This window comes from Vicugna pacos, chromosome X (genome assembly GCF_048564905.1).
Source record: "Vicugna pacos chromosome X, VicPac4, whole genome shotgun sequence".
In the NCBI taxonomy this organism is placed as follows: domain Eukaryota; kingdom Metazoa; phylum Chordata; class Mammalia; order Artiodactyla; family Camelidae; genus Vicugna; species Vicugna pacos.
The window spans coordinates 80,800,887-80,825,701 of NC_133023.1; the positions used below are offsets into that span (position 1 = coordinate 80,800,887).

At 48.7% G+C, this 24,815-nt stretch overlaps 2 protein-coding genes across 6 annotated transcripts in view; one reads left to right on the plus strand and one right to left on the minus strand.

The window, feature by feature from the left end:
• The window catches only part of COL4A6 (collagen type IV alpha 6 chain), a 273,455-nt gene extending 251,393 nt beyond the window's left edge, over positions 1 to 22,062 (plus strand). For all 3 annotated transcript variants that reach the window (XM_072955625.1, XM_072955623.1, XM_072955624.1), the window contains 20 exons: positions 207 to 428; positions 818 to 979; positions 2,598 to 2,768; positions 3,481 to 3,624; positions 4,068 to 4,193; positions 4,629 to 4,810; positions 6,661 to 6,724; positions 7,242 to 7,316; positions 7,838 to 7,945; positions 8,039 to 8,146; positions 8,542 to 8,613; positions 8,932 to 9,057; positions 12,661 to 12,777; positions 13,106 to 13,267; positions 13,457 to 13,555; positions 14,827 to 14,973; positions 15,676 to 15,792; positions 16,673 to 16,864; positions 17,566 to 17,852; positions 18,587 to 22,062. In XM_072955625.1, coding sequence (XP_072811726.1) covers positions 207 to 428; positions 818 to 979; positions 2,598 to 2,768; positions 3,481 to 3,624; positions 4,068 to 4,193; positions 4,629 to 4,810; positions 6,661 to 6,724; positions 7,242 to 7,316; positions 7,838 to 7,945; positions 8,039 to 8,146; positions 8,542 to 8,613; positions 8,932 to 9,057; positions 12,661 to 12,777; positions 13,106 to 13,267; positions 13,457 to 13,555; positions 14,827 to 14,973; positions 15,676 to 15,792; positions 16,673 to 16,864; positions 17,566 to 17,852; positions 18,587 to 18,847 — 2,942 coding nt within the window. In that variant the 3' untranslated portion in view covers positions 18,848 to 22,062. The remainder of the gene's footprint in view (positions 1 to 206; positions 429 to 817; positions 980 to 2,597; positions 2,769 to 3,480; positions 3,625 to 4,067; positions 4,194 to 4,628; positions 4,811 to 6,660; positions 6,725 to 7,241; positions 7,317 to 7,837; positions 7,946 to 8,038; positions 8,147 to 8,541; positions 8,614 to 8,931; positions 9,058 to 12,660; positions 12,778 to 13,105; positions 13,268 to 13,456; positions 13,556 to 14,826; positions 14,974 to 15,675; positions 15,793 to 16,672; positions 16,865 to 17,565; positions 17,853 to 18,586) is intronic.
• A 1,237-nt stretch (positions 22,063 to 23,299) lies between these two features.
• The window catches only part of ATG4A (autophagy related 4A cysteine peptidase), a 53,632-nt gene continuing 52,116 nt past the window's right edge, over positions 23,300 to 24,815 (minus strand). The window contains exons 12-13 of one of the 3 annotated variants that reach the window (XM_031675468.2): positions 24,398 to 24,506; positions 23,300 to 23,845 (exon numbers count right to left, since the gene is read on the minus strand). In XM_031675468.2, the coding sequence (XP_031531328.1) occupies positions 23,775 to 23,845; positions 24,398 to 24,506 (180 nt within the window). In that variant the 3' untranslated portion in view covers positions 23,300 to 23,774. Of the gene's footprint in view, positions 23,846 to 23,916; positions 24,129 to 24,397; positions 24,507 to 24,815 lie in introns of those variants that run through there. The other 2 variants (XM_072955628.1, XM_072955627.1) reach the window with 2 other exon arrangements.

Genomic DNA, 24,815 nt, shown 5'->3' on the forward strand with positions numbered 1-24,815 from the left:
GGCCTCACTGAGCTAGATCCTCCTCCAAGTCACGGGGGGGCAAGTTTCCCCAGAATAAGGGACTCCTGATCTTTAAGGGAAGTGACACACATTATTAATATGCTAGCTTTTGCAGTAGGAAAAAAAAATCTGTGTCAGAGTTCTCTCCCCAGACCTGTCAACTTCTAAACCTCCATGGCCTTTTATTTTTGCCTCTTTACATTTAGGATTTCCGGGACCTCGTGGGGAGAAGGGCTTGCCTGGGTTTCCCGGGCTCCCTGGAAAAGATGGCTTGCCTGGGAAAGTTGGCAGTCCAGGCTTACCAGGTTCCAAGGGAGCTCCTGGTGACATCATTGGCGCTGAAAGTGGTGTTCCGGGGGAGCAAGGCCTCCAGGGACTGCCAGGGGACAGAGGATTTCCAGGAGACTCTGGCCTTCCGGGACCCAAGGGTGACTCTCTTTGCCCCATTTATCTGACCATGTACAGAAAGCCTTTCAGTAACACTTATACTTGCATGAATACCTGCATGGATCTGGGGTAATGGATAAAGTAGGGGCTTAAAATGAAAAGCCATTTTGTTCTGTCCCTCCCTTTTCAGAACTTTTTCTTAAATCACCTGAGTCCATTCTCCTGTCTTAGCAATTCCAGGTGTAGCCATAACCAATAGATTTCTTGTAAAGCCTCTGATTTATTGCTGGGAATAGCAGTAAGGCCAGGGCTAACAAGACAGTGGTACCCAGGATGCAGCCTGGCCCACGATCTTCTACTGGAAGCTGGTTTGTTGACCAGTCCCTGCTGTGGATCCAGGCTGTGATCATCTGCTCCTTTCTTTCCTTAGGTTTGTTTGGGAAGTCAGGCTTGCTTGGCCCCAAAGGTGAGCGGGGCAGCCCTGGAACACCAGGCCGCGTGGGACAGCCAGGCCCCCCAGGATCTGGTGGTCTATTCGGCATCAAGGGCAAACCCGGGCTCCCAGGAACACCAGGCTTTCCAGGCACTTCAGGTAGGTCCTGCAGAGGAGGAGGAGCCCCATCTTGACAGGGGCCCCTGGCACCCTGAGGGCCGAGAGCAGCGGTGTGACGTGGTCAGAGTTCACAAGGGGACTGACTTTCCTAACCTCTCAAGTCACCCTCGCAGTGCCAAGCAGAACCCATTCCTGCAGTTTAGCTTCCAAAATAGGACCACAAAATACAATCATTCCCCGCCTCTCCCCCATGGCCTCTGCCCCCTTTCAGGCTTCAGCCTCCCTCCTGCCTTCCTGCCCTTGTTGTGCAGGTGGGGCTTGCCCCTCTCCAGCGCCCTCACTGGGGCCCCGGGGAGCCTGCTTCGGGCCAGGGAGGAGCTGGAGCCAAGGGTGACGGCACTGGCAGCCTGCCTCTCAGGCCAGCAGGCCCCTGAGGACCCGGGGCCCAGGTCTCTTTGGCTCCGCAGTGGGGCCTGACACGCCCTGGTTGCAGCCTAGGGTTTGCAGCCTGCCTTTTTCTCGCACCACCCTCCTCACTCGGCCTCAGTGACATCACCCCCTGACCCTGACCCCTGGCCTCCCGACTGAGGTTGAGTTTTGCAAAGCCATTAATTTCCCTTCTATCCCCTTTGCCCTCCTGTGTTTTTGGGGTCTTCACATAGGCTGTCCAGGTGGGAAAACAGCACACCAGCTCACCGACTGACACCCCCACGAGCTTTGCCTCTAGGGAAATTATCTTACTATACACGCTAACCTGGCAAGGCCAGAGGTCCCTGAACTCATGCTGTGGGGTTGGCCCCCATTGAATTTCCTTCTCTTGTTGTAGAATCCCCTTCACAGCCTCCCATTAGAATCCTGGGGCTTGCGGCTACTTGATGCTTTTCAATGCATAGAAAGCCAAGTCAGCCATTCATTTAGGTCCTTAGGGGCCCGAATACCTCTGTCGTCACTGATTTAATCCTTTGGTTTTTTAATTTCCTTGCTTTGTACCTGAACATTCCACTTTGGCAGCAGCTCAGGAGGTTAATCCCATTGACCAACTTAAAGCAGGGCGAAAGAAGTCTCCGAATACCTAGGAGACCAAATGGGCCTTGGGGATTTCTACAGTGCTTGGCACTAGGGGGTCTTTCAACCTTAATGCCAAGGAACTGGCTGACTTAACTGCTTGCATGAGGGATTAAAAGGGCAGCCCTGTATGCGTGGCTCCCTGGGAGGCTGAAACAATGGTTCAGCTTTAACCTCTACTTCACCAATCGGCTCAGGAAACAGCCATTGTAGAGTGATTCAAACTGGAAGTACCAGGAAGCTTGAGTCCACTTGCCACCCTGGCTTCCCAGAGCTCCATTCAGAGGCAGGAGTGGGAACCACATTCATAACGGGGAAGAGTTATGATCAGAAGGGGTTTACTCGCCTTCCCTGCCAACTGTGGTTCCATGTTGGAAGAAGTAACCATTGGCATGGTGCTCTGGGTGGTAGGTGCTAATGCTTCAGCCGCTAAGAACTCTGCCTGTTAGCAGTCAGCACAGGCCATTGTTAAAGGGCCGTTTACAAACCCCAACAAGCCAACCAATCAGAAGCCATGGAAATGGGCAGTGGTCCAGATCTGGACAGAGCCTTACTTGACAGCTGTCCTGTGTTCTCTCTTGTGCTGATTCAGGACGTCCTGGAAAGAAAGGTCCAAGAGGCGAGATAGGTTCCCCTGGATCAGCAGGAAAGAGAGGCCTGCCTGGGTTGAAAGGCCTTCCGGGATCTCCAGGGCTGATTGGCTTCCTGGGGAGCTCGGGCTTGCCAGGGGGCACTGGGTTGCCAGGTCTGCCAGGTCCGAAGGGTAAGTGAAGCCATTAGGAAGGCACCAGTAGGTGCCCAAGAGGAGCTGCCATGCTGCCCAGCTGGCCCTCTCCTCTCTCTCTGCCTAGGAAATGGGAATGGGGAGGGAGGTGGGCAGGGATTTTTGTGGCAATAGAGTTGGACAAGGCCAGTGCTAAAGGAGGACCCCCACCCAAGGTGAGTCACCCTCACTGCTAGCTGGGTGGAACACTGGGCTGAACAGCATGGGCAGGAAAGCCCATGACAGAAATAGCCATCATTCATCATTCATTTGCACGACCCCTAGTATAGAGCCTGACAGTTCTCATTTCCCAAGATCGTCCTGCTAGACACCAGAGGTTGGGCAGGAGGGGGTCCCAGGTCACACAACAGGTTAGCAACAGTGCCAGGCTGGAGCTCATCTCCCTGCCTCCTGGCCCTAGGCTTTCTTTTTTTTTTTCCTGTGCCACACATGAGCTCTGACGTGGCCCATCATAAGAGGGGCACGTGTCTCCTTTCCTTTCTGGTGTTTAGTGCCATGTCCCTGTTTAGGAAAGTAGCGTAATGGGTACTGACTAAGAACTTGGGCTTTGGAGTTAGAGAAACATGGGTTTGAATCCCTTCTCTGCCACTTCCTAGCTGTGTGACTTTGGCTGAGTTAATGAACCTCTCTGAGCTTCGATTTCCTGGTATGTCAAACAGGGATAATGATAGAAGTTCTTGTTTCTCAACAGGGGAGAAGGGGTCCATTGGACTGATAGGTTTTCCAGGGATTCCAGGTCTCCCTGGTATTCCTGGTGCAAGCGGGTTAAAGGGAATTCCTGGGTCAGCTGGCCGAGTGGGACCATCTGGATGGGCTGGCAGCCCTGGTGAAAAAGGTGAGCTGGGGAACTGAATTCTAGAATTGCCACTCATGCTTCTCAAGGTACATTTTGTTCATCAGGTTTGTCATTCATGTGGATTGTACCAACCCTGCGCTAGATCAGAAGATTTGGGGTTTCTGAATGAAGTCCTTTTAAACCAAAAGAACTCATGACTTCTGAGTTACCACCACATGTTAGAGGCCTTGACACACATACCCAGATGCTCAGTGAAGGAGGGTTTTGAGTAGGGTCTAAAGCTGCTGGTGGACCTCAGGCTTGTTGAAGGAGAGGATATTTACATAAATGCAAAGTTAGGCAAATGGGCAGGGAAGAAGCTGGAAGAGCCCAGAAAGGGGGCCTGGGGTAGCTTGGGAAGAGCTGATATGAAAGGTCAGCCCATGCCTGACCCCATGTCTAAGCTCCCTCTCACACGGGTCTCATGACCTCCATCCCTGCAGGAGACAGAGGCGACCGAGGGCCAGTTGGGATACCCAGTCCAAGACCTCCGATGCTGAACCTCCTCTTCAAGGGAGACAAAGGTTCTCAGGGCTCAGTCGGATCCATCGGATTTCCTGGGCCCAGAGGTGCGGGGGCTTGGAACGGGCAGAAGAAACAGCCAAGACAGGTTTTACAACCAAACTTGACTTCCTTCCCGAGAAGAGGCCCCACAGTACAAGACCCACCCAGAGCAGCCATGTGGGTGGAAATTGGGGGTCCACAGAGGCTGCCTTCCCTGGGCCTGAGGGGTGCCTGGATTGTGAGCTGGCCAGTTTTCATTGCCACGGTGGGACTGAGTTTTTGAACCACAGGTGGCTGTATCCCTGGAAGAGCCCGGCAGATAGTGGGGCAGGGGCAATGAGTGGCTTTCCAGAAGGCACCTCCCCTCACCCCCAGCTCCACCCCCTAAACTAACGGTCCCCAAGCTTGTACCTTGCCTGCCTGTGACCAGGGCTCCTGCACCTTGGGAAGCAGCTTTTCTCTCGCCCAGAATCTTCCCAGGCTGTTTGCTTCTTTCCCAGGTGACAAAGGAGAGGCTGGCCGCCCTGGGCCACCAGGCTTGCCTGGAGCTCCTGGCTTTCCCAGCATCATCAAGGGACTTAGTGGGAGACCAGGCTTCCCTGGCTCCGCAGGACTACGAGGCTTACCCGGCCTGAAGGGGTCCCCCGGAATCACAGGTTTCCCAGGAATACCAGGAGACAGTGTAAGTGTGCCCAGACCCTTTGTTTCCACACCAAGGGATGGCCTCCAGAACAAACAGAACTTTCTCATCCCAGCCCACTTCCCAGCCCGCTCCCCTGGCTCCCCCCGGACCTAGCCTCTCCTGGAGTCTGACAGGTCTTCCCACCCTCTCCTGAACAGCCCCTCCTCTGGGCCTTTGTTTATGCTGTCTCCCCAACAGAGCATCCTCCTCACAATAGCCGAATACCTACCTGCCCGCCCCTCCAGGAGTCCTTGAGCTCCAACGCCGTTGGTACCCTACACTTCCCACTGCTTTCACTGATCCTAGTTGCATCCTTGTGGGTCTGATTGCCTCGATGAGATTGTTAAGACTGGAGAACAAGAACTTCCTTGCATGCTTTTTTGTCTGCATCCCACTGCCAGCATCCCATGTTGAGTTTGGCATGTCGTCAGAATTCAGTACAGACTTCATGATGTTTTGATTTCAGAAAGGTCTTTGTTGCCTCCACAAGAGGCAACAACTGGCAAAGAACCAGAGCCAGTTTCTCTGGGTTCTTAAAAGGCAGATTGGTAGAGGAGGCTTAGCAGTGAGACAGACTGGGGTTTGAATCTCCGCTTCATCACTCATTAGCTGTGGTTTTGTGCATACTACTCAACTCGCTGGAGCCTTGCTTCTCTCATCTATTAAAAATGGGAATAATATTCAAACCTTCTTCTAACAGTAGCGGGGATTAAGTGAGATGATACGTGTAAAGCACTTAGCATTATATCTGGCATGTGGTAGGCTCTGAATGAATAGGAGCAATCATGGTAGTAGTATTGAAGGGACTAAATGACCTAGATCACAGGACATCTGTGCTCCCTGCAGGCAAAGTCCCTGTCCTTTCAAAGTGTCAGTCCATCTGGTGGAAAATAAACACACACAGACACACACACATACCTGAAGCAACTGCAAAAGAAAGAATTCTCAGCCTGCTACTCACACACTAGGAGGGATGGAATCAAAACGGGAAGGCATTCTGGGAGTGGATCTCAGCATGAGCAGTGGCTCAGGTCAGTAGATATAGGGGTGATGCACAGAAAACATCAAGCGAAAGCAGGGAGGTGTCCTGGGGAGTGGTTCAGTGAGTACAGTGACCCAGCTCAGAACTCAGACTCCCACCCAATGCACTAGGGAGCATATGTCTTTACCGGGTACATCTCAAACAAATGCAAACCATACCAGATGCCGTGGAAGAACAAGTACCGATGACAGCAGACATGCTCGCCTTCTGGATTCAGATAGTTCGTTGAACATTAGCCAGTGAAGGCAGTTTTTCTTGTGAAAATCATGGTAGCATTAGCCCCAGTCCAGATTCCAGTACCTGCACACATACAGCCTGCTACCTGGCAGCAGAAAGACTGGGTGTTCCTCGCAGAACCTGTGGCAGAGGGCTAGCCCCTTGTGGTGAGGCCACACTTTTTCTCGTGCATAATGGTTCCAGAGCTTTGGCATGGGTGGTGATGGCCAACTGTATGCTGAGCAGATCACATGCCTGGCCTGTCTGTTACATTCTGTATTTTCTAAGAGACTTGCTAGAACATCCACGCCTTGATTTACCAAGAGTCCAATTTGGATAGGCATTGCGAAGGTATAAATGACAAAACAGGATTCATCTGCAGATCAAATCCCACCCCTCTAAGCCCTAAATATGCATTGCCGCCCCTTGCTCATCACTTTCCCCTCTGCAGGATGTCCCCCTGCCCATCCACCCCTGCCACAGAGTATGTGATGGACATCTCTCAAGCAGTGGCTTGGAGAAGGGAGGGAGAAGATGGGGTGGGAAGCCCTCAGCACTGGGCAGAAATACCAATTCCCGCATTGTTTTGAAGGGTTCACAGGGTCTCAGTGGAGCTCCCGGGCTCCCAGGAGCATCTGGTCTCCCAGGTTTAAAAGGTAAGGAGCATTTTTCCCTTTGATGAGTTTTTCCAGAGTGTAGTGGATTTCCAGCAGGCCCAGGGCTCTCCTTGGGGGAGATTTTGTGTTTAAAGAAAGTGAGTTGATTTACATTTCTCCTTTTGGATGAACCAGCTTGGCTGGCTGTCTTTGTTCCTCAAAGATTTGTGACCACAGTAGTTTGACCCACCTGCCTTCCAGACCCAGTCACAGAGGAGAAGCTTGGCTCTAGACAGTCTCTCTTTCTGATGATATATTTTAGGGCTCCTCTATCTTCTCTGCCCACACTGAGCCTAGTGATGTGTTTCCCAATGGACCTATGCTGCGTATAGTAGCATTTCATGCCAGTAGCCTGGTAGCATCCCAGCACTTCATAGGTGCATAAAAGCATAACCTTTTACGAGTTTCTCTGGCTATACTGAATCTGAAAAGATTTTTTTTTCTTCAAAAGATCTCTTTGCTGCAAATTGAGCTATACCTTCTCCTGACCACTTGAACAATATCTTGTTATCCCCAGGAGATCAAGGCCAGACACTTGGAATTTCTGGTAGCCCAGGACCCAAGGGACAACCTGGGGAATCTGGTTTCAAAGGTAAAACTTCTGTACTTTTGTCTCAGGTGTCTCACAGACTCCTCAAAATGGAGGATTGGAAAGAATTTTGGAGGCCAGCCCCAAGTTCTGCAGCTTCTATCCAGTGCAGAAAAATTCCTACATATATCCACTCACAGACAGCCAACACTTTTCTCAAGTAAAACAGCCTCCTTTTCCTTCAAGACTCATAGACCTATGGGATAAGTCTAAGACCTTTAAGATAATGGCAGCAACCCCCATAGTTTATAAAGTTACCTAAACTCCTCCAACAGTTCCACCCATTGCTCTTGCTTCTGGGAACACTCAGAACAGTTGACTTACTTTTCAATTGCGCAGCACCTTTCAGGTGTGAAGACAGCTGCCACAATGCCTTTCAGAGTTTCTTCACTGGATCCAGTTCCCATGGCAGCTCAAAGTGGTGTCACCTGTCACCTTCCTGCTCCCAGACTCCCCCTCTCCCGTGGAGGAACACACTGCCTGAAATACTGCCTGATCATTCAGCATTTTTCTTGATTTTGTAGGTGCAAAAGGAAAAGACGGACCAGCTGGTGATGTGGGTTTCCCAGGAAACAAAGGTGAAGCTGGGAAAGTTGGTATTTCTGGAGACGTTGGCCTTCCTGGCTCCCCAGGTACCATGACACCTGACAACTTTATTCAGAAGAGGTTGGGATGAGCTTCAAGCCATGACCTGTTCTAAACTTCTGCCTTGTTTCCACTTGTAGGACTCCCTGGGATCACAGGCATGAGAGGAAATTCAGGGCTTCCGGGTTCTCCGGGCCACCCAGGGGCAACCGGGCCCCTGGGACCACCTGGCCTAGTAGGAACCAAAGGTATTGTATTTGGGTGTATTTGGGAGCAGACAGATCCATGGAGAGCAGAGTTAGCAAGGAAGATCGTTGCCCTGGCATATGTAGCCTTTCCCTGACTTGGAGATTAGGCAGCAAGTCTGTTGGAGCTGGCAACTCAGGGCCTTGGCATTGCCACTCTGAGTTCTTCTTGAAGATACTACCTACTACCCTGCTCTGAAAGCTATATTGGTCTCTGATAAGAGCCAAGAAGACTCAGGGTGGAGGGTTGAGGTTACAAGTAGTCCAGTCTGCCTTACGGCATTAAATAAAGCCTCAAGAAAGACCATGACCGTTAAAATGCCCTTTGAGGCAGGACCTTTTGCTGACCCTTCATGATTCAACATTGCTGGAGCCATTTCTGATAACTTTCCCCTCAGGTTTCCCTGGACTTCCTGGTTTACATGGGCTGAATGGGCTTCCAGGAACCAAGGGGACCCATGGAACTCCAGGTAAGCAAGATCCTCAAAGGCAAGGAGGAAAGCAGCAGCTCTTCTAGAAGCCTGGCAGGGGCTGGCCTTGAGCTCTTGACCATGATGTAACCCATATCCTTAGACTCCCAGATCTCCTCACCAGCCTCAAATCTGGGGTCCCTTGATTGGGGAGGAAGGAGGATGGGGTTCGTCCTTCTACCCAAATGACCTTTCCTTCCTGTCCTATCAGTCTTCTGCCTCTGGTGTCTGTCAGGCAGGCCCCTCGCAAGTGAGCTAGGCCTGAGGGCCTCACCCACACTCAGTTCTGTCCACGCATCTCTCTGCATCTCCTCCTAGGACCTAGTATAACCGGTGTGCCTGGGCCAGCTGGCCTGCCTGGCCTCAAAGGGGAAAAAGGTTCTCCAGGAATTGGCATTGGAGCCCCAGGAAGGCCAGGCATGAGAGGACAAAAAGGTAGCCAAGGTAAGTAAGCCCAAGTCGGGCTTGGCTGGAGCCGGGTTGGGGTTCATCAGGGCCATGTGGCTCATAGGGATGATCTGTGTGTGTCTTCATGTCTCTGGGGATCTCAGAGCCCAGTAGCACTGACTACTGACAAAGAGAGGGCAGGCCAGACCTAGGGCTTTGCTGAGGAGGGGCATTAGGGAGCAGTTCAGTGAGTCCCCTCTAACCTCCAGATTCCCTCCCGCTCTCCCTTGTTAACCTCAGGGCCTCTTTTTCTCACTTTGCCAGAGCCTGGGTTTAATGGTCCTGAGGGACTGGACTTGGCCACTTAGAGGTTTACCAGAAGTTGCTCGGTGCCCAGTGCGGATGGCACTCCTAGGGTCCTGGGAAGATAGTGTGGCTGCTGGAAGAAGCCCAAGACTAAGAGGATAAATGTATCCCAAGGACAGGCACACAGCAAACACTCAATTAGGATTTGCTGGGTTTACTAGAAATCAGGTTTCGCTTTAATCTTGGCCCCTGACTCATCACGTTGTGTGAAGTCCCTTTCTGAGCCTCCCTTGCCCCACCTCTCAAATAGTGAGAATGAATTCTCATTCTCTAACTCTCCTTAGGAATGCTCTGGAGATGCATAGACATCCCATGCCATGTAGAACAGGAAATGAATTTAGTGTAGCATCATGGCTGAGAGTATGGGCTCTGAAGTCTGACTGCTGGAATCAAATTCCAGCTCTCCTTCTCATGAGCTACACGATCTTGAATGAGGAAGGCGCTTGCCCCTCCATCCTAAAGGAACCCTTAGTTTTCTTTTTCTGTAAAATGTGACAAAGACAATCTACCCCATAGGTTTGGTGAGGAATCAGAGAGGAGTGAGGCATGTATAGGAAAGTACTTAGCACAGTGCAAGGCACATAGTAGCGGGTCGAGAAACATTGGCCGTTCTATCATCTCATGTTCCCTGGAGGAAATCACGTTTGCAAAATATTCTGTTCCTCATAGTCCCGGGGCCTGATGTGTGGCCTGTGAAGAGCACCACATCATTTTATATGTGCATCTGCATGTTTGTCCAATGCACGTAGGTTTCCCAGGAACTATATTCATACATTAATTCATTTCCAGCTGCATTTTATATTAGGGCAGCTGCTGTCTCTGTGTTTACTCTTTCCTTTGTCTGGACCAACCTGTGCTTTTCTGAAAGCCAGCAGCTTCTCCGGAGTGAGGGTTCCACCCAGGTCTGAGCCTGTAGGGAGATTGTGTGGCTTCTCTTGCAGGAGATAGAGAAGCAGGGACCCGGGTGGAAGCATAGACAGGTTGCCTTTTCTGTTTTTAAACCTTGACTATGAATAAGTTCATGACCATAATGTTGAAGGGGAAAAAATGAAGTCACAGAGGAATACATTGGGTATGATTTCAGCAAATATATTGTTTGGGGATACAAATACACACAGTCAAACTGGGATGAACAGGGAACGATGAAGACAAAATTCAGGAGTGGTTGCCTCTGGGAGGGAAGGAAGGTGGCAGAATCTGAAGGGCATGCAAAGAAAGTCAACAGTCACGCTACCTTTTTTCTTAAATTGGGTGTTTGGAACACAGATATTCATTGTATCTGGATTATTTTTTACATGTGATTTATAAATATTCTTCTGTTCTTCTCAATATCTAATTAAAATCATATGTTTTAAAAGAATACAGCAAATACCATACCCCACCACAGGACTCTACTCTGATTTGATCATAGAAATCAATACAAAATGAAGACCTATCCCTAAGAAAACTTCCCAGAGCAACCCCTGTCACTATAATACCTTTATCTAAGTAACTTTAAAATATGCCACTCATTTTCATATTTGCACTAAGTATTTAGTGGTTGTATATGTATATTTCGGGGTTTTCTTTTAAGGCTCTGACACTGGAATTAGTAGGGAAAATATGCCATCTTGCATTTTCATGTGATCATTTAAAGTGTCTTATTCTTAATCAAAGAAATACTTGAGCTTTTTTTTTCACTACCTGAGGTCAGTAGTATATTTATTTCAGGTTTAATGATATATTGGTATATTTAAAAAATTAAGAAACATATAAAAAGAGGAGGCTCCAAAAATTGCCATGGGAACGAACTTTTAATAATCTGTGTGCTGCCCACACTTACTCTACTATATGTGGTATCTTTTTTTATTGGTTTTGCAATAATTTCAGGAGATATATATATATACCTATACACAGACATATATATGGAGCTATATTTTCAGGAAAAAATACAATATGCCTTTTTTTTCAGATTATTACCTTTGTGAAAAAGAAAAAATACTTTAAAGATTCATAAAGACAAAACTGACAGTGCTAAAAGTAACACCATGTGGCTTTGCAACTAGTTTTTCTTTTTGTTTTTACTTTGTTTCTTTTCCAGACATAATAATTGGAGCCTTTTCTTGGATTTTATTTTTTCCTCCTCTATATCGCCTCCTTTACATCTATATTCAATTAATGAGCTGTTAAAAACACCTAAATTAACCAATCTACCATCTTTCTTTACAAGTTTTCATGGAGTTACTATTTATTAGCTTAATATGAGAAATTCGACATGGATATTTTAAGCTTTTCTTTTCAGAAAAATAGAATTCAGCATGCATATTTTGGGATTTTCTTGTCACAAATGAGAATCTCAACCACCAGAACAGTTTAACAACCAATTTGAATCTATTCTCCTTCATTTGAATATCATCTAGAATGTACCAAAGTAATAAATACATTTCTTCCATGTTACAAGATTAAAATGGATTTCTACCTTTGTATATATGGCTCTGATGTGTTTTCCGATCAAGATTACCATCTATGTATTTGACGTGTGCATATTAAATAAATCTGTCACCGGGTGAAATTTTTGGTTTTGAACATAGTAGAAATCATTCCTCAAACAGAAACCACGTAAAGAGGTATGAAAATCTGAGCAAATGAATATTCTGTATGTACTCTATTAGGTGGCTGTTCTCTTTGGCCAAAAAGAGGGAAGGGGTTTAAACAATTAAGCAAGCATTCAGCTAATATCATGAATTACCTCTGAGTGTTTTCCAGCTTGCCTGGAAGACCGAGAAGTCAGCCGTAGGAGCCATCGGGAGGCACGGCGCCCTTGCCACCTCCATTCTGCTCCAGCCGGTGTCTGTTCTGACTGGTCGGGGCCTGTGCCCCATCTCCATGTCAGCAGCAGCAGACATAACCGGATAACTTAATGAAACGCTGTGCGACAGGGACAATAGCTTTAACACTTTAGGAAACTTCAATTCCAGGTGCCGTAGTCCTACTTTCTTTTCTTCCTGACTTGGGGGAAATCTGTCTAAAATATTTCCATTACCAGTGAGGCTGGGGAGCTAGAACTTTCCGAAGCTCTCTCTGGATTAAAGGCAGCGCTTCCTGCCAGCAGGGAGTCTCTGAGCCCCTGTCAGCCCTGCTGGCTGGGAAGGGAAGAAAAAGGGAGAAAGAAGAGCCCTCTGCTGGCTTTGGCTGGCCTGGCTCCCACCTTAGGGCTTCCATTCTCTCTGTGTGAACCTGCATTTTCTCTGAAAGCACCTGGCCCTCTCTTGGGCACACAAAACCCCTGCAGCCCCCTTTATCTATTCTTTGCAGGTTTCCCAGGGCTCCAGGGCCCCGCTGGTCCCCCCGGGGCCCCAGGCCTCTCCTTGCCCTCAGTCATAGCAGGACAGCCTGGAGATCCTGGGCGACCAGGCCTAGATGGAGAACGAGGTAAAGACAGGATGCCCCAGGAGGGCTGGCCATCACCTTTTGTCTGGAGTTTGGGGAGGTCCTGTCTACAGTCCTGCCGCATCCCCATTGCTGGACACGCATGGGCCGTGTGGCCTCACAACCCTCCCCCAGCAGAGATGCAGGGGGCTGGGGTGGGCTGCATTTGCTAAAAAAGTTTGGGAAGGTCTGGGCACTGGGGCCCCACAGAAGGCGAGGGAACATTAACTGCCCTGGGAATGGGCTTTGGCTTCTGAGCAGTCCCGAGGCCTTCATCAGTGGCTGCTTCCTCTCCCCTCTGCCCTCATCCCTCTTCTGATCTTATCCCCAGGCCGCCCAGGGCCCCCGGGCCCCCCAGGGCCCCCAGGTCCATCCTCGGATCAAGGTGACCCCGGAGACCTTGGCCTCCCTGGAATTCCTGGCCCTCAAGGCCCCAAGGGAGACCAAGGAATTCCAGGTTTCTCCGGCCTCCCTGGAGAGCTAGGACTGAAAGGTATGACTATGTGGCTGGCTACTGGGCCCCTCCCCACTGCACAGTCAGAGATGGCCGCTCCCTGCAGCCCTGTGAAGAGAAGCCTGCTGATAATGCTCTTCCCGCCCTCACCTCTGCCTCCTCTCAACCACCGCTGCCACCAGCACCACCGTGCCAGGCCCTGACTTGCTTTCCTTTGGACTTTGCCAGGCATGAGAGGTGAGCCTGGCTTCATGGGGATTCCAGGCAAGGCTGGGCCACCTGGAGACCCAGGATTTCCAGGGATGAAGGGGAAGGCAGGGCCAAGAGGTGAGTTGAGAGCATGTGCCGGGCTGATCCTGAGCTCGAGGGAGGGGGCTGGGGGTAACGTTCCTTCCAGAGTCACTGCTTACCTTGCCAAGAAAGCCTGGATGCCTGAAGCAGCTGGATCCAGGTCCTCCAGGGAGGGAGTGTGTCCCCCTTGGCCATACCTCTGCCTCCATCAGCTCCCAGGACTGAAGGCCATTGCTGCTTTGCCACCGTGGCTCCTGCCACTGATAGCTCCTCCCTGCGTTCTTTCTGCAGGAGTGGGCCCTGGGCTTGCACTCAGCTCACCACTCACCCATTTGCTCAATCCGGAAATGAAGAACCATCCTTTCCATCCTTTATCACCACTCCCCTCACTCGCACACATCCAGTCTGTCAGAAAGCCGTGAGGGGTATGGCTTCTCAACGGGCCTCGCTTCCGCTCCCATCTCATCACCTCCACCTCCACCTCCACTGCCCAGGTGCAGGCCACCAGCATTGCTCACGTGAATCATTCCAGTGACCTGCGAACTGCTCTCCCTGCTTCCATTATGCACCTCCCCCCACAATCATTTCTCCACACAATGGTCAGAGAGGTCTTATAAAAACAGACGGCATCCACTAGCTTCCCATGGCATAGGAATAAACAACCTATGGCCATGAAGCCCTATGCGATGCCTCCCTCTTCATCCTCATCACCAGCCCTTCCCCTCTGCTGCTGCTCACTGTGCTTTTGTCACACTGGCCTCTTTCAGTTATCCAAAAACACCACACCCTGGCTAGCCCCAGGACCTTTGCACAAGCTAGTTCTACTTCCTGGAATAATACTCCCCCACCTCCAGCTCCTCCTCATGCTTTAACAGGCTCAGCTTAACTGTCACTGCTTGTAAGAGGCCACTGATCACTCTCTTTAAAGCAAGTCCTCCACCCCGCTGCGCCCTCTGCTCTCACTGTCACTGCACTGTTCATTTCCTTCAGAGTACATTTTACAATGTGCAGTAAGATTAATGATTTTTGTCAGGTTATGCATTTTTTCACCTTTATCACCAGACTGTCATCTCATAAAGGTCTTACCCCTCCATCCCCTGATTTACCAGGGCCTGGCACATAGTAGGCACTCAAGAAATACTTTTTCAATGAATTAATAAGCAAATTGGCTTGTTGGGCTTCTATTAGTCAGCCAGCTGGCTGGGTTTGGGGTCCTAGGCTGTGATGCAGACTGAACCTCCAGGGACCGACCGTGGCCACCTTCACTGCCTCTGCCTGACATTTCCATTTCTCCCACCTGTCCACAGGCTTTTCCGGCCCCCCAGGTGCTCCTGGACAAACACCAATTGCAGAAGCCATCCAGGTTCCTCCTGGACCCATGGGCCTACCAGGCATCGATGGCATCCCTGGGCTCCCAGGGGATCCTGGGATTCAGGGTCCTGTAGGCCTACAAGGTGAGGAGGGTGCTAGAGAGAAGGGACTCTTCAGGAAGCTGAGACAGCCTCAGCTGACAGGCTGAAGCAACTGGCTGGGAACCCCAGCTCCACGGCAGCACTTTCGTCCAGCGTTTCCTCAGCTCCTTCCCAAAGCTCCAAGCTTGCTGCCAGGAAGGAGGGCCAGCAGTTGTATTTGGCTTCAGGGAATGTGTGGCAGAGCCCACTGGCTAATCCAGACAGCTTGTCCCTCACTAACATGCTGCTGCGGGAAGGAGGGAGTGCGATGGGGGATGAAGAGCAATGGAGAAAGCCCTGGGCTGGGGGACAGGAAACCCAGCTTCTCATCCCAGTTTTGCCCCAACCAGAGTAAGTTAGCTGTCTCGCTGGGCCTCGGTGTCCTCATTTCGGGCATGGGATGCCAGCAGTTGCCCTGTATCCTTCCCAGTGTTGCTGGGAGGATGAGAGGAAGGGAGGGGGAATGGGACGTGAAGGGGCTCGAAAGGCTAAGTTCAGAGTCGGATCCCAGGGCTGAGCTGCCAGGACATGAACTAAGGACCAGCCCAGGAGGCTCAGCCCTGAGCTGAGCAGGTACTCTAATGTGATGGCCAGTGTGCCCTCTCCTGGTGAGTCCTGGGCATGACACACGAGTCCCCTTTCTCTAGGGAGGGCTCCTCCAGACCCTCCACATTGAGTATATCACTGGACTTTCTCTTCTTGCAGGCTCCAAAGGTTTACCTGGCATCCCTGGTAAAGATGGCCCCAGTGGACTCCCTGGCCCACCTGGGGCTCTTGGTGATCCTGGTCTCCCTGGACTGCAAGGCCCTCCAGGATTTGAAGGTCTGGCAATGGCAACATTGAGGGCACAGGGCTTCCGTGAGGTTTGAGGCTCGTGGGTGAATCAGAATCTCAAATCTTAAAATTAGGAAACTTGGTGGTAAAGTTCTATTCTACCAGGAGGCTGGAAAACTGGGCTCTAATCCATTCACTCCACACTCCATTTTGAGCCTGTATAGGGTTAGAGTCCTACATTCTGGAAGGCCAGGGACTGTACCAAATAGTGTTTTGGGCTCTCTTCCAGCTCTTAAGAATTATGACTCTCCACTACAGTGTGCCCCCACCCCTTGCCCTGCACCTCCCCTCTTCAACCCAGGGATTCTGACATGGATGGAAGGGGGATGGTTCAAAGGATAAGAAATTTTGAGATAAGATACGGTGATTCTGCTACTTACCTCCGGTTTTATATGTCATGGCAGATCAGTTGTCCTGGGTAGAGAACAGTCCTGAGGCCTGGTGCGGGAGAGGAGGGTGTGATTTTGCCCTGCTAATCCCAACTCTGCATTCGCTGCCTCTGATTCGGCAGGTCCTTGGTTATCTCCTCTGAGAGCCTGCAGCACTGGCCCAAGAAGTATCCCCCTCATCCCCTCGTAGAGAACCCAAGGCCGGGTAGCTGTGGGAGGGAAGCCGGATTGTGTGCTTTTCAAAACAGGACTCTGTAGCTGCATACGTCTGAGTTGGCATTCTAGCTCCATCACGGATGACATGTGGGACCTCTGAGCCTCAGTTTCGTTATCCACAAATTGGGGTGATGAGGTTGCTGTCAGGATCGAGGGAGCTAACGCTTATACATAAGGCACCGAGCTCAACACCTGGCACAAAGTGAGTAGCTGCTGTTATTGGCTGCACCTGGCTCACCTATTTTCCGCTCTCTCCCTCTCAGGAGCTCCAGGGAAGCAGGGCCCCTTCGGGAGGGCTGGAATGCCTGGGCAGAGTGTGAGAGTGGGCTACACCTTGGTGAAGCACAGCCAGTCGGAACAGGTGCCTCTGTGTCCCACCGGGATGAGCCAGCTGTGGGTGGGTTACAGCCTGCTGTTCGTGGAGGGGCAGGAGAAAGCCCACAACCAGGATCTGGGTAGGTACCCACTCAGCCAGCCAGCCAGCCCTGGCCATCTGTCCCCACGAGGACCACGAGCCACACTCCTTGCTCCTCCCAGCCCTTGGAGGGCCCTCTGTTGGGTAGTGGGTTATGAGCACCAGCTCTGGATTCAAACCCTGGGTCTGCCACTTACTAGCCGCGTACTCTGGCCACCTTATTCAACCTAAGCTTTCACTTCCTCAATGGAACAAGGCTAATTCTAGTACTTGTCTCATAGGGTGGAGTAAGGATTTCCAATGCAAAATGCTTGAACAACATTTGGCACATATTAAGTATCTATTAAACATCAGCAATTAGTAGTAATAATAGGACACACGGGCAACTATTACCCAAGAATTAATTGAATTATCTACAGGTGTGCTGACTCTGATCCGCAGACTCACTCTATTAAACGCAGGTTTTACAAAGCAGATTAATTAGGGAGTCATCATTCAGTTTCTAAAAAGATTCTTTTCATTAGCCACTTCCCTGATTCATTGAAAATAGGATTTGATCGACAGACTTCAATGTGTGGACAGAGGTCCAGGATTGGAAGGAGAAGCATCCTTGCTCTGGGACAAGCAATTGGACATGAACCCAAACCTCCACCTAGTCTAGTCCTGGTGGTGCCGGGGACAATCCCAGTCCCGCCCCTCAGCCAGACCTTACCTGTCCCTGCCCACCTTCTCTCCTTCCAGGGTTTGCCGGCTCCTGCCTGCCTCGCTTCAGTACCATGCCCTTCATCTACTGCAACATCAACGAAGTGTGCCACTATGCCCGGCGCAACGATAAATCCTACTGGCTCTCCACCACCGCCCCCATCCCCATGATGCCCGTCGGCCAGACGCAGATTCCCCAGTACATCAGCCGCTGCTCTGTGTGTGAGGCGCCCTCGCAAGCCATCGCTGTGCACAGTCAGGACATCACCATCCCGCAGTGCCCCCTGGGCTGGCGCAGCCTCTGGATCGGGTACTCCTTCCTCATGGTAAGGCCATGCGCCACCCCCACCCCCAGTGTAAAGGCCAAGGGCAGGACGCACTGGGAGGGAAATCCTGAAATCAAATCGCGTGCTGAGGGAGCCCTGTGAAGCAAGGGGGCCAGGACATTAGGCCACATACAAGGCCCGTTTGTACTCGGCGGGTGACAAACACTAAATGTCACCCTAAAGGGTGTGGTACAGAATGAAAGTAAAAGTTCTAGGGAAGGTGACTTCAGAGTAAGGGCTATGTCTGCATCTGCAGGGGGCGGGGCCCAGGGTCTAAGCACTTTGTGGCATGTCGCCTGCACGCTCCCTTCTCTGGGGCACACCGCCAAGGGCTTGATGCACACAGAGGGCCCTGAGAAGAACTGCATTCTGAAACCTGTTGGATTTTCCTTAATTCAGCCTATCTCAGATTATTTGTCAGTGGAAATGTGCAGGGGGCACCCAACGCACCTCGGGACTTGGTGGGACAACAGCAGTTTGGAAAATGCTGGCTGAGATGCAGCCGCATCCCCTGAGCAGTGGGTTAGGAGGGCACTGGGGAACTTGAAGAGGGCACTCCCGGCCCTGAGGCTGCGACAAGGGAGGATGAGCGCCCCTCCTCCTCCTCTCCCCACCCCCTACCCTGGCCTAAAACACAGCTTTTGGTCTGCTGGCTAGACGAGGGGGCTGAGCCAAGGGACCAGAGCTGGGGCGGCCCTGGGGGTGCAGCTCACAGCACCCCTTGTCTGTTTCAGCACACGGCTGCTGGCGCCGAGGGTGGCGGCCAGTCCCTGGTCTCCCCTGGCTCCTGCCTAGAGGATTTCCGGGCCACACCTTTCATCGAGTGCAGTGGTGCCCGGGGCACCTGCCACTACTTTGCCAACAAGTACAGCTTCTGGCTGACAACAGTGGAGGAGAGGCAGCAGTTTGGGGAAGAGCCTGTATCTGAGACGCTAAAAGCCGGGCAGCTCCACACCCGGGTCAGCCGCTGCCAGGTGTGTATGAAAAGCGTGTAGGGTGGCATCTGCCACTCTGCCCCTTGCCCTCCCCTCCCCTACACAGCGGGTCACCTCACAAACCTGAACGGTCTGAAGAAGGCAGGCCTAAGCTCTTCTGCCCGTCTGTCAAGTTGTGCACTGGAGTCTCACTTGGGCTGGACTGCTGGACCCTGGTCACCCCGACCCTCAGACCCCATGGGTGAGCCCACCCTGCTCAGATCTGCTGTCCCATCTATTTCAGTCAACCCGGTGCTACTGTTTGGTTCGGTTATTTGCATGACTATTCATGGCTACCTCAGAAAGACCTAATGGGCCGCCACTTTCTTAGGATGCTAGCTTTCCTCACTGCCTTGATCAGAAAGCTCTTTATGATAGCTAATAAGCCATTTCTTGATGTCCAGAGGTCACCGCATATCATTTGGCTTAAACTAGAAGCCAGTGTTTCCACGTGAAAATAAATTTCTCTGGCTAAACATTCATGGATGGCTCAAGCCTGCACACGGCAAGCTCTCACTCTTCACGGAGACTCCCTGTGTCTAGGCAGGCAGCCGAGCTGGAACGAGGTGCCAGTCAGTAGCCTGGGGTGAGCTCTGCCTCCTTCGAGAGTGAGCATGACTGGGCCCCATACTGCTTAGGGAGGCTGGAAGGCTCATGAACCTCACATGGCCGTAGACAGATCACTTTCTCCTTGCCGGCTCCCTCCCCAGCCAGAGGCAGCCAACTTGGCCTGGTTCAGAGTAGAGCAGAGGATGCACCAAAGGTGGCCCGACCCAGAAAGGGACATGAGATCCGCAGCTCTTTCTCCCGGGCCAGGGATAGAGAGGAGGATGGGTAAGGAGGTGGGAATTTTGCTTTTGACTCCAGGAATGAAAAGGTAAATCCCTTGTCCCAATTTCTCAGAAGCCCCTGTTTATTCCAAATGCCATCCAGATGTGGCAAATCAAAGGTGCAGTGTTGCTTCCTTTGCATTTTGAGGCTATGAGAGACTTTCCATTAAAATGTCCATCCAATTGCCCTTTCACAGGTAGCCTGTTAAATCATTTTAAGACATTTTTATGTGTTTAAAACCTCATAAAAATCTAGCACACGCCTCTCTTTAGCAGTTAGCAGACCCAGAGCAAGCCTGAGTTAACTATAAAGTATACTGTATTCTGTTTCGGGGGATTTATTTTAACCATTTCCATTACTTATCAGTTTCCCAGAACACTTAGCTCTGTTGACCTGAGGCAGTTCCTTTCAGGTGATTCTGTTTCCTTAAATATTATGTAAACTGTGCCAAAACAGACAAAGCGTAATCAGTATAATCCGAACTATTGTTACCTTCGTTTCCTGAGCAACAAGCATGGTGTCAGCTTTGTACATCACAAATAAAAGGAATTCAACATGAACGTTTGACTCATTTGACATTGTTTGATGAAAACTTTCCTAAAGCCCATCTCACTGAAGTCCCCTTCTCACTGAAGTCCATCTTCATGAGTCCCCCCTCAGAGCCCTGGAGGTTCCTGTTACTGCAAGTCGAGCTTTATAACAAAACATTGAGGCGTGGAAAAATACAATTAAAGTCAAGGGTTGAAAATGCCTTGCACCAGGCAACAAATCCACAACCTGTTTCAAGATAAGCCTACAACTGTTTTTAGCTCCATCACATGCTAGAGTTCAAGAAAGGACTTCCCATACTTCTGGGGCCTCAGGGTCATTTACAGATAAATCAGAAGCAGAGAAATTTTATAGTCATCAAAATCAAACCTACAGGATATTAAAGATGATTTAAAGAAATGGAAAGATATCCCATGCTTTTGGATTGGAATAATTAATATTGTTAAAATGGCCATACTGCCCAAGGCAATCTACAGATTTAATGCAATCCCTATCAAATTACCTAGGACATTTTCCACAGAACTAGAACAATCCTAAAAGTTACATGGAATCACAAAAGACCCAGAATTGCCAAAGCAATACTGAAGGAAAAGAAAGAAGCTGGAGGCATAACTTACTCAGACTTCGGATGAAACTACAAAGCTGCAGTAATCAAAATGATGTGAAAACAGACATATGGATCAGTGAAACAGAATAGAGAGCCCAGAAATAAACCCACACACCTATGGTCAATTAATCTTTGACAAAGGAGGCAAGAATATACAATGGAGAAAAGACAGTCTCTTCGGCAAGTGGTGTTGGGAAAACTGGACAGCACCATGTAAAGCAATGAAGCTAGAACACTCCCTCACACCATACACAAAAATAAACTCAAAATGGCTTGAAGATTTAAACATAAGACAGGACACCATAAATCCAGAAGGGAACATAGGCAAAACATTCTCTGACGTAAATCTTAGCAATGTTTTCATAGGTTTCCTAGGCAATAGAAATAAAAGCAAAAATTAAAAAATTGGACCTAATTAAATGGATAAGCTTTTTGTATAGCAAAGGAAACCATAAATAAAACAAAAAGACAACCTACAGACTGGGAGAAAATATTTGCAAAGGGCACAACTGACAAGGGCTTAATTTCCAGAAAATATAAACAGCACATACAACTCAATAACAAAAAAAAAAAACCCCAATCAAAAAATGGGCAGACCTAAATAGACATTTCTCCAAAGAAGACATACAGATGGCCAATAGGCACATGAAAAGATGCTCAATATTGCCAATTAACAGAGAAATGCAAATCAAAACTACAGTGAGGTATCATCTCACACCAGTCAGAATGGCCATCATTCAAAAGTCCACAAATGATAAATGCTGGAAAGGGTGTGGAGAAAAGGTAACCCTCCTACACTGTTGATAGGAATGTAATTTTGTGCAACCATTATAGAAAACAGTATGGAGATTCCATAAAAAAATAAAAATAGCTACCATATGATCTAGCAATCCCACTCCTGGGCATATATCTGGAGAAAACTCTAGTTCAAAAAAATACATGAACCCCAATGTTCATAGCAGCACTATGTACAATAGTCAAGACATGGAAACAACCTAAATGTCCATCAACAGAAGACTGGATAAAGAAGTTGTGGTATGTATATACAATGGACTGCTACTCAGCCATAAAAAGAAGGAAATAATGCCATTTGCAGCAACATGGGGAGGACCTAGAAATTATCATACTAAGTGGAGTAAGTCAGACAGAGAAAGACAAATATCATATGATGTCACTTATATGTGGAATCTAAAAAAATGATACAAATGAGCTTATTTACAAAACAGAAACTGACTCACAGACATAGAAAACAAATTTACGGTTATCAAAAGGGAAAGTGGGGGGAGGGATAAATTGGGAGATCGAGATTTGCAGATACTAACTACTATATATAAAATAGATAAAGAAAAAAGTCCTACTGTATAGCACAGGGAACTATATTCAATACCTTGTAATAACCTTTAATGAAAAAGAATATATATATATATATATAAAACTGAATCACTATACTGTATACCAGAAACTAACACAATATTGTAAGTCAACTATATACTTCAATAAAAAATATAAGATATATGTGTATGTATTTGTGTATGTATAAAATATATCCTCTGGAAGGATGAATAAATTGTTAACATTGGGAGTGTTCAGGAAAAAGGAATGACCTGTGGGAACGAGGGAGATTTCCCTGAATACCTTTCAAATTCTGAACCACTGGAATATATTATCTACTGGAAAAAAAAATGGAATCTAAGGAAACAAATGTTCACATATTCCTACATATACAAAAGAAAAAAAACCCACCTTGGTTTGGTGCTAGCTTTCAAACCACGCTTGCTGGCCTTCCTGGGGACTTGGTTGAGGATGGAGGTGAAATGCACATGGATTAAGAAGGCAAGGAGAAGAAAACTGGAAGATACTGCTGGGCCTTGAGGGCGAGAGTGGTTAGCAAAGCCTATTTGATGAATATGTGCTTTAAAATTTAGTATGTGGCTAGTCCTGAAATGGTTTGGAATTGTACCTGATGCACAAATTAAATGTCACCACATAAATAATTCTTTCCAATTATGACTGGCAACCAAAATGGAGTCTCACTTAAACAACTTTTTAATTTCCCAAACAAAAATCCATAATTTAAGTCAGTGACTGATAAACTATAGCCTATGGGCCAAAGCCAGCCCCCCACCTGTTTTTGTAAATAAAGTTTTATTGGATTACAGCCAGGCTCATTTGTGTGCACTTTGTCTGTGGCTGTTCTGGGGCTTCACCAGCAGAGATGAGTAGCTGTGACAGCAGGTACATGGCCTGCAGAGCCTAAAACATTTCCTGCTGACCCCCGATTTAAGTGATCATGATTTGATTTAAGGACAGGGTGACATCTGACAAAACTATCAGTAAGGATGGGGACAGTGACCCATCAAATAGTAAGGTTCCCTCAAACAGGAGGGAGATCACTAAGTGCACATCTGATGTAATTTCTTTGAAAGGCTTTGATATTAATTATAATTATTTAAATACATATTCAAATAACTTAAGAACTTTTCCTCCCTGATGCAATGATTATCACTTTATTATTAGAGCAAGACAACAGATTGCTTCTTAGTATTTAGCCCAAAGAGGTCACACCTGAAAGGGTGAAGAAGCACAGGGTCACCACCTCTAGTCTGCAGGTGCTGGAAGCAAGGTGGGAGTTGCTGTCTATCTTCCAGACATCCACCTCCTCATTTCAGTAGCGGAAGACTCGCCATGGCCATGTAAGAAGCTGGGAAGCAAGAGACAACTCCTAATCTTTCTCCTCCTACATTCCATGATTGTTCTAGGTCTTTCTGGAGAAAGGGGTATTACTGTTCATTTATTTGGCTTTTTCTGAGAAACAGTGATTGGCTCAGTCATGATTGCTGTAGAGTTTGTATGCTGTTGGCATATACCAGGCACTTGCTGACTAGAAAAGTTGTATGTGATGAGTTCATGTTCATCTGGTGCCAGATGGAAGACAGATCTCCAAGCTGAGTTCCCACTATCCTATATGCTCAGAATCTCGAAATCTTCCTCCAGGTCAAACTCCTCTAGTTGTTCAGTAGAGTCAATGAATTCTATCAGAATACAGAAATGAGAAAGAAGAAAAGCTGGACACTTCGGTTCAAGCAATCAGTACATTACTCGCTAGTTAAGACCATGCATTTTTTAATTGCTTTGCTACAGAAAAGCTTGTGTAGAGGAGGCTAACAGGTAGGACCACTGCCAAGTATTAGCAATTCTCTGTGAAGAATCAAAATAACCGGATTTGTTACATAGTCCTATTCACAGTGATGAAGATGAGGCTCTGGAAGACCTTTGAGGGACCTTTTGAATTATCCATTGCTTCTGATTTGCTCTCTGAATCAGGCCATGAAAAAAAAAATTCGAGTCACTTTGATTTTGCACGGCACTTTTGCACGGACCTCATTTTCTTCTATTATCATTCTTTGAAATTGGTCAAATCAGTTTATCAGAAGATTGAAATAATCAGAAGCACCACTCCTTGATCAGTCCATCTGAGTAGAAATTTTACATTCCCCGGACAGCACGACCCTCAATTGCTTGTCTCATAAAGCAACTGCTGTCCTTGGGTTTGCTGCCCAGAGAGCCCCTGAACAACAGCTTACCTGCACCCGTGGTTGTCACTTCTGGCTTGGCTGGAGGAACAAAGGGAGGCCAGTGCGATGGATGTTTCTGAACTAATTCAAACATCCTTAAGTTTTCCTTTAGAATTTCCTGAGGAGACAGAAACAGTTGTTAAGCACTGCAGAGTCACAACACTTCTGTCCAACTGGCACCTCAAACCCTGAGAGAGTGGCCTGGTTGTTGAAAGGTGAAAGCACTGGCCTAGCAAATACACCCATCCTCTACCTGACCCATCTGAAGACCCAGGCCTCTTCAATTCTCCATACTGCTGGCCACGAAGGAAGGACACTGGAGAGAATATCTGATGGAAGGCCAGTACTTGCTGCCCACGCTCCATTATGAGGTTCAGGTCATATGGCAGTTGCACGGGACCAACTCAATTTAGGAGTGAGATGTTCC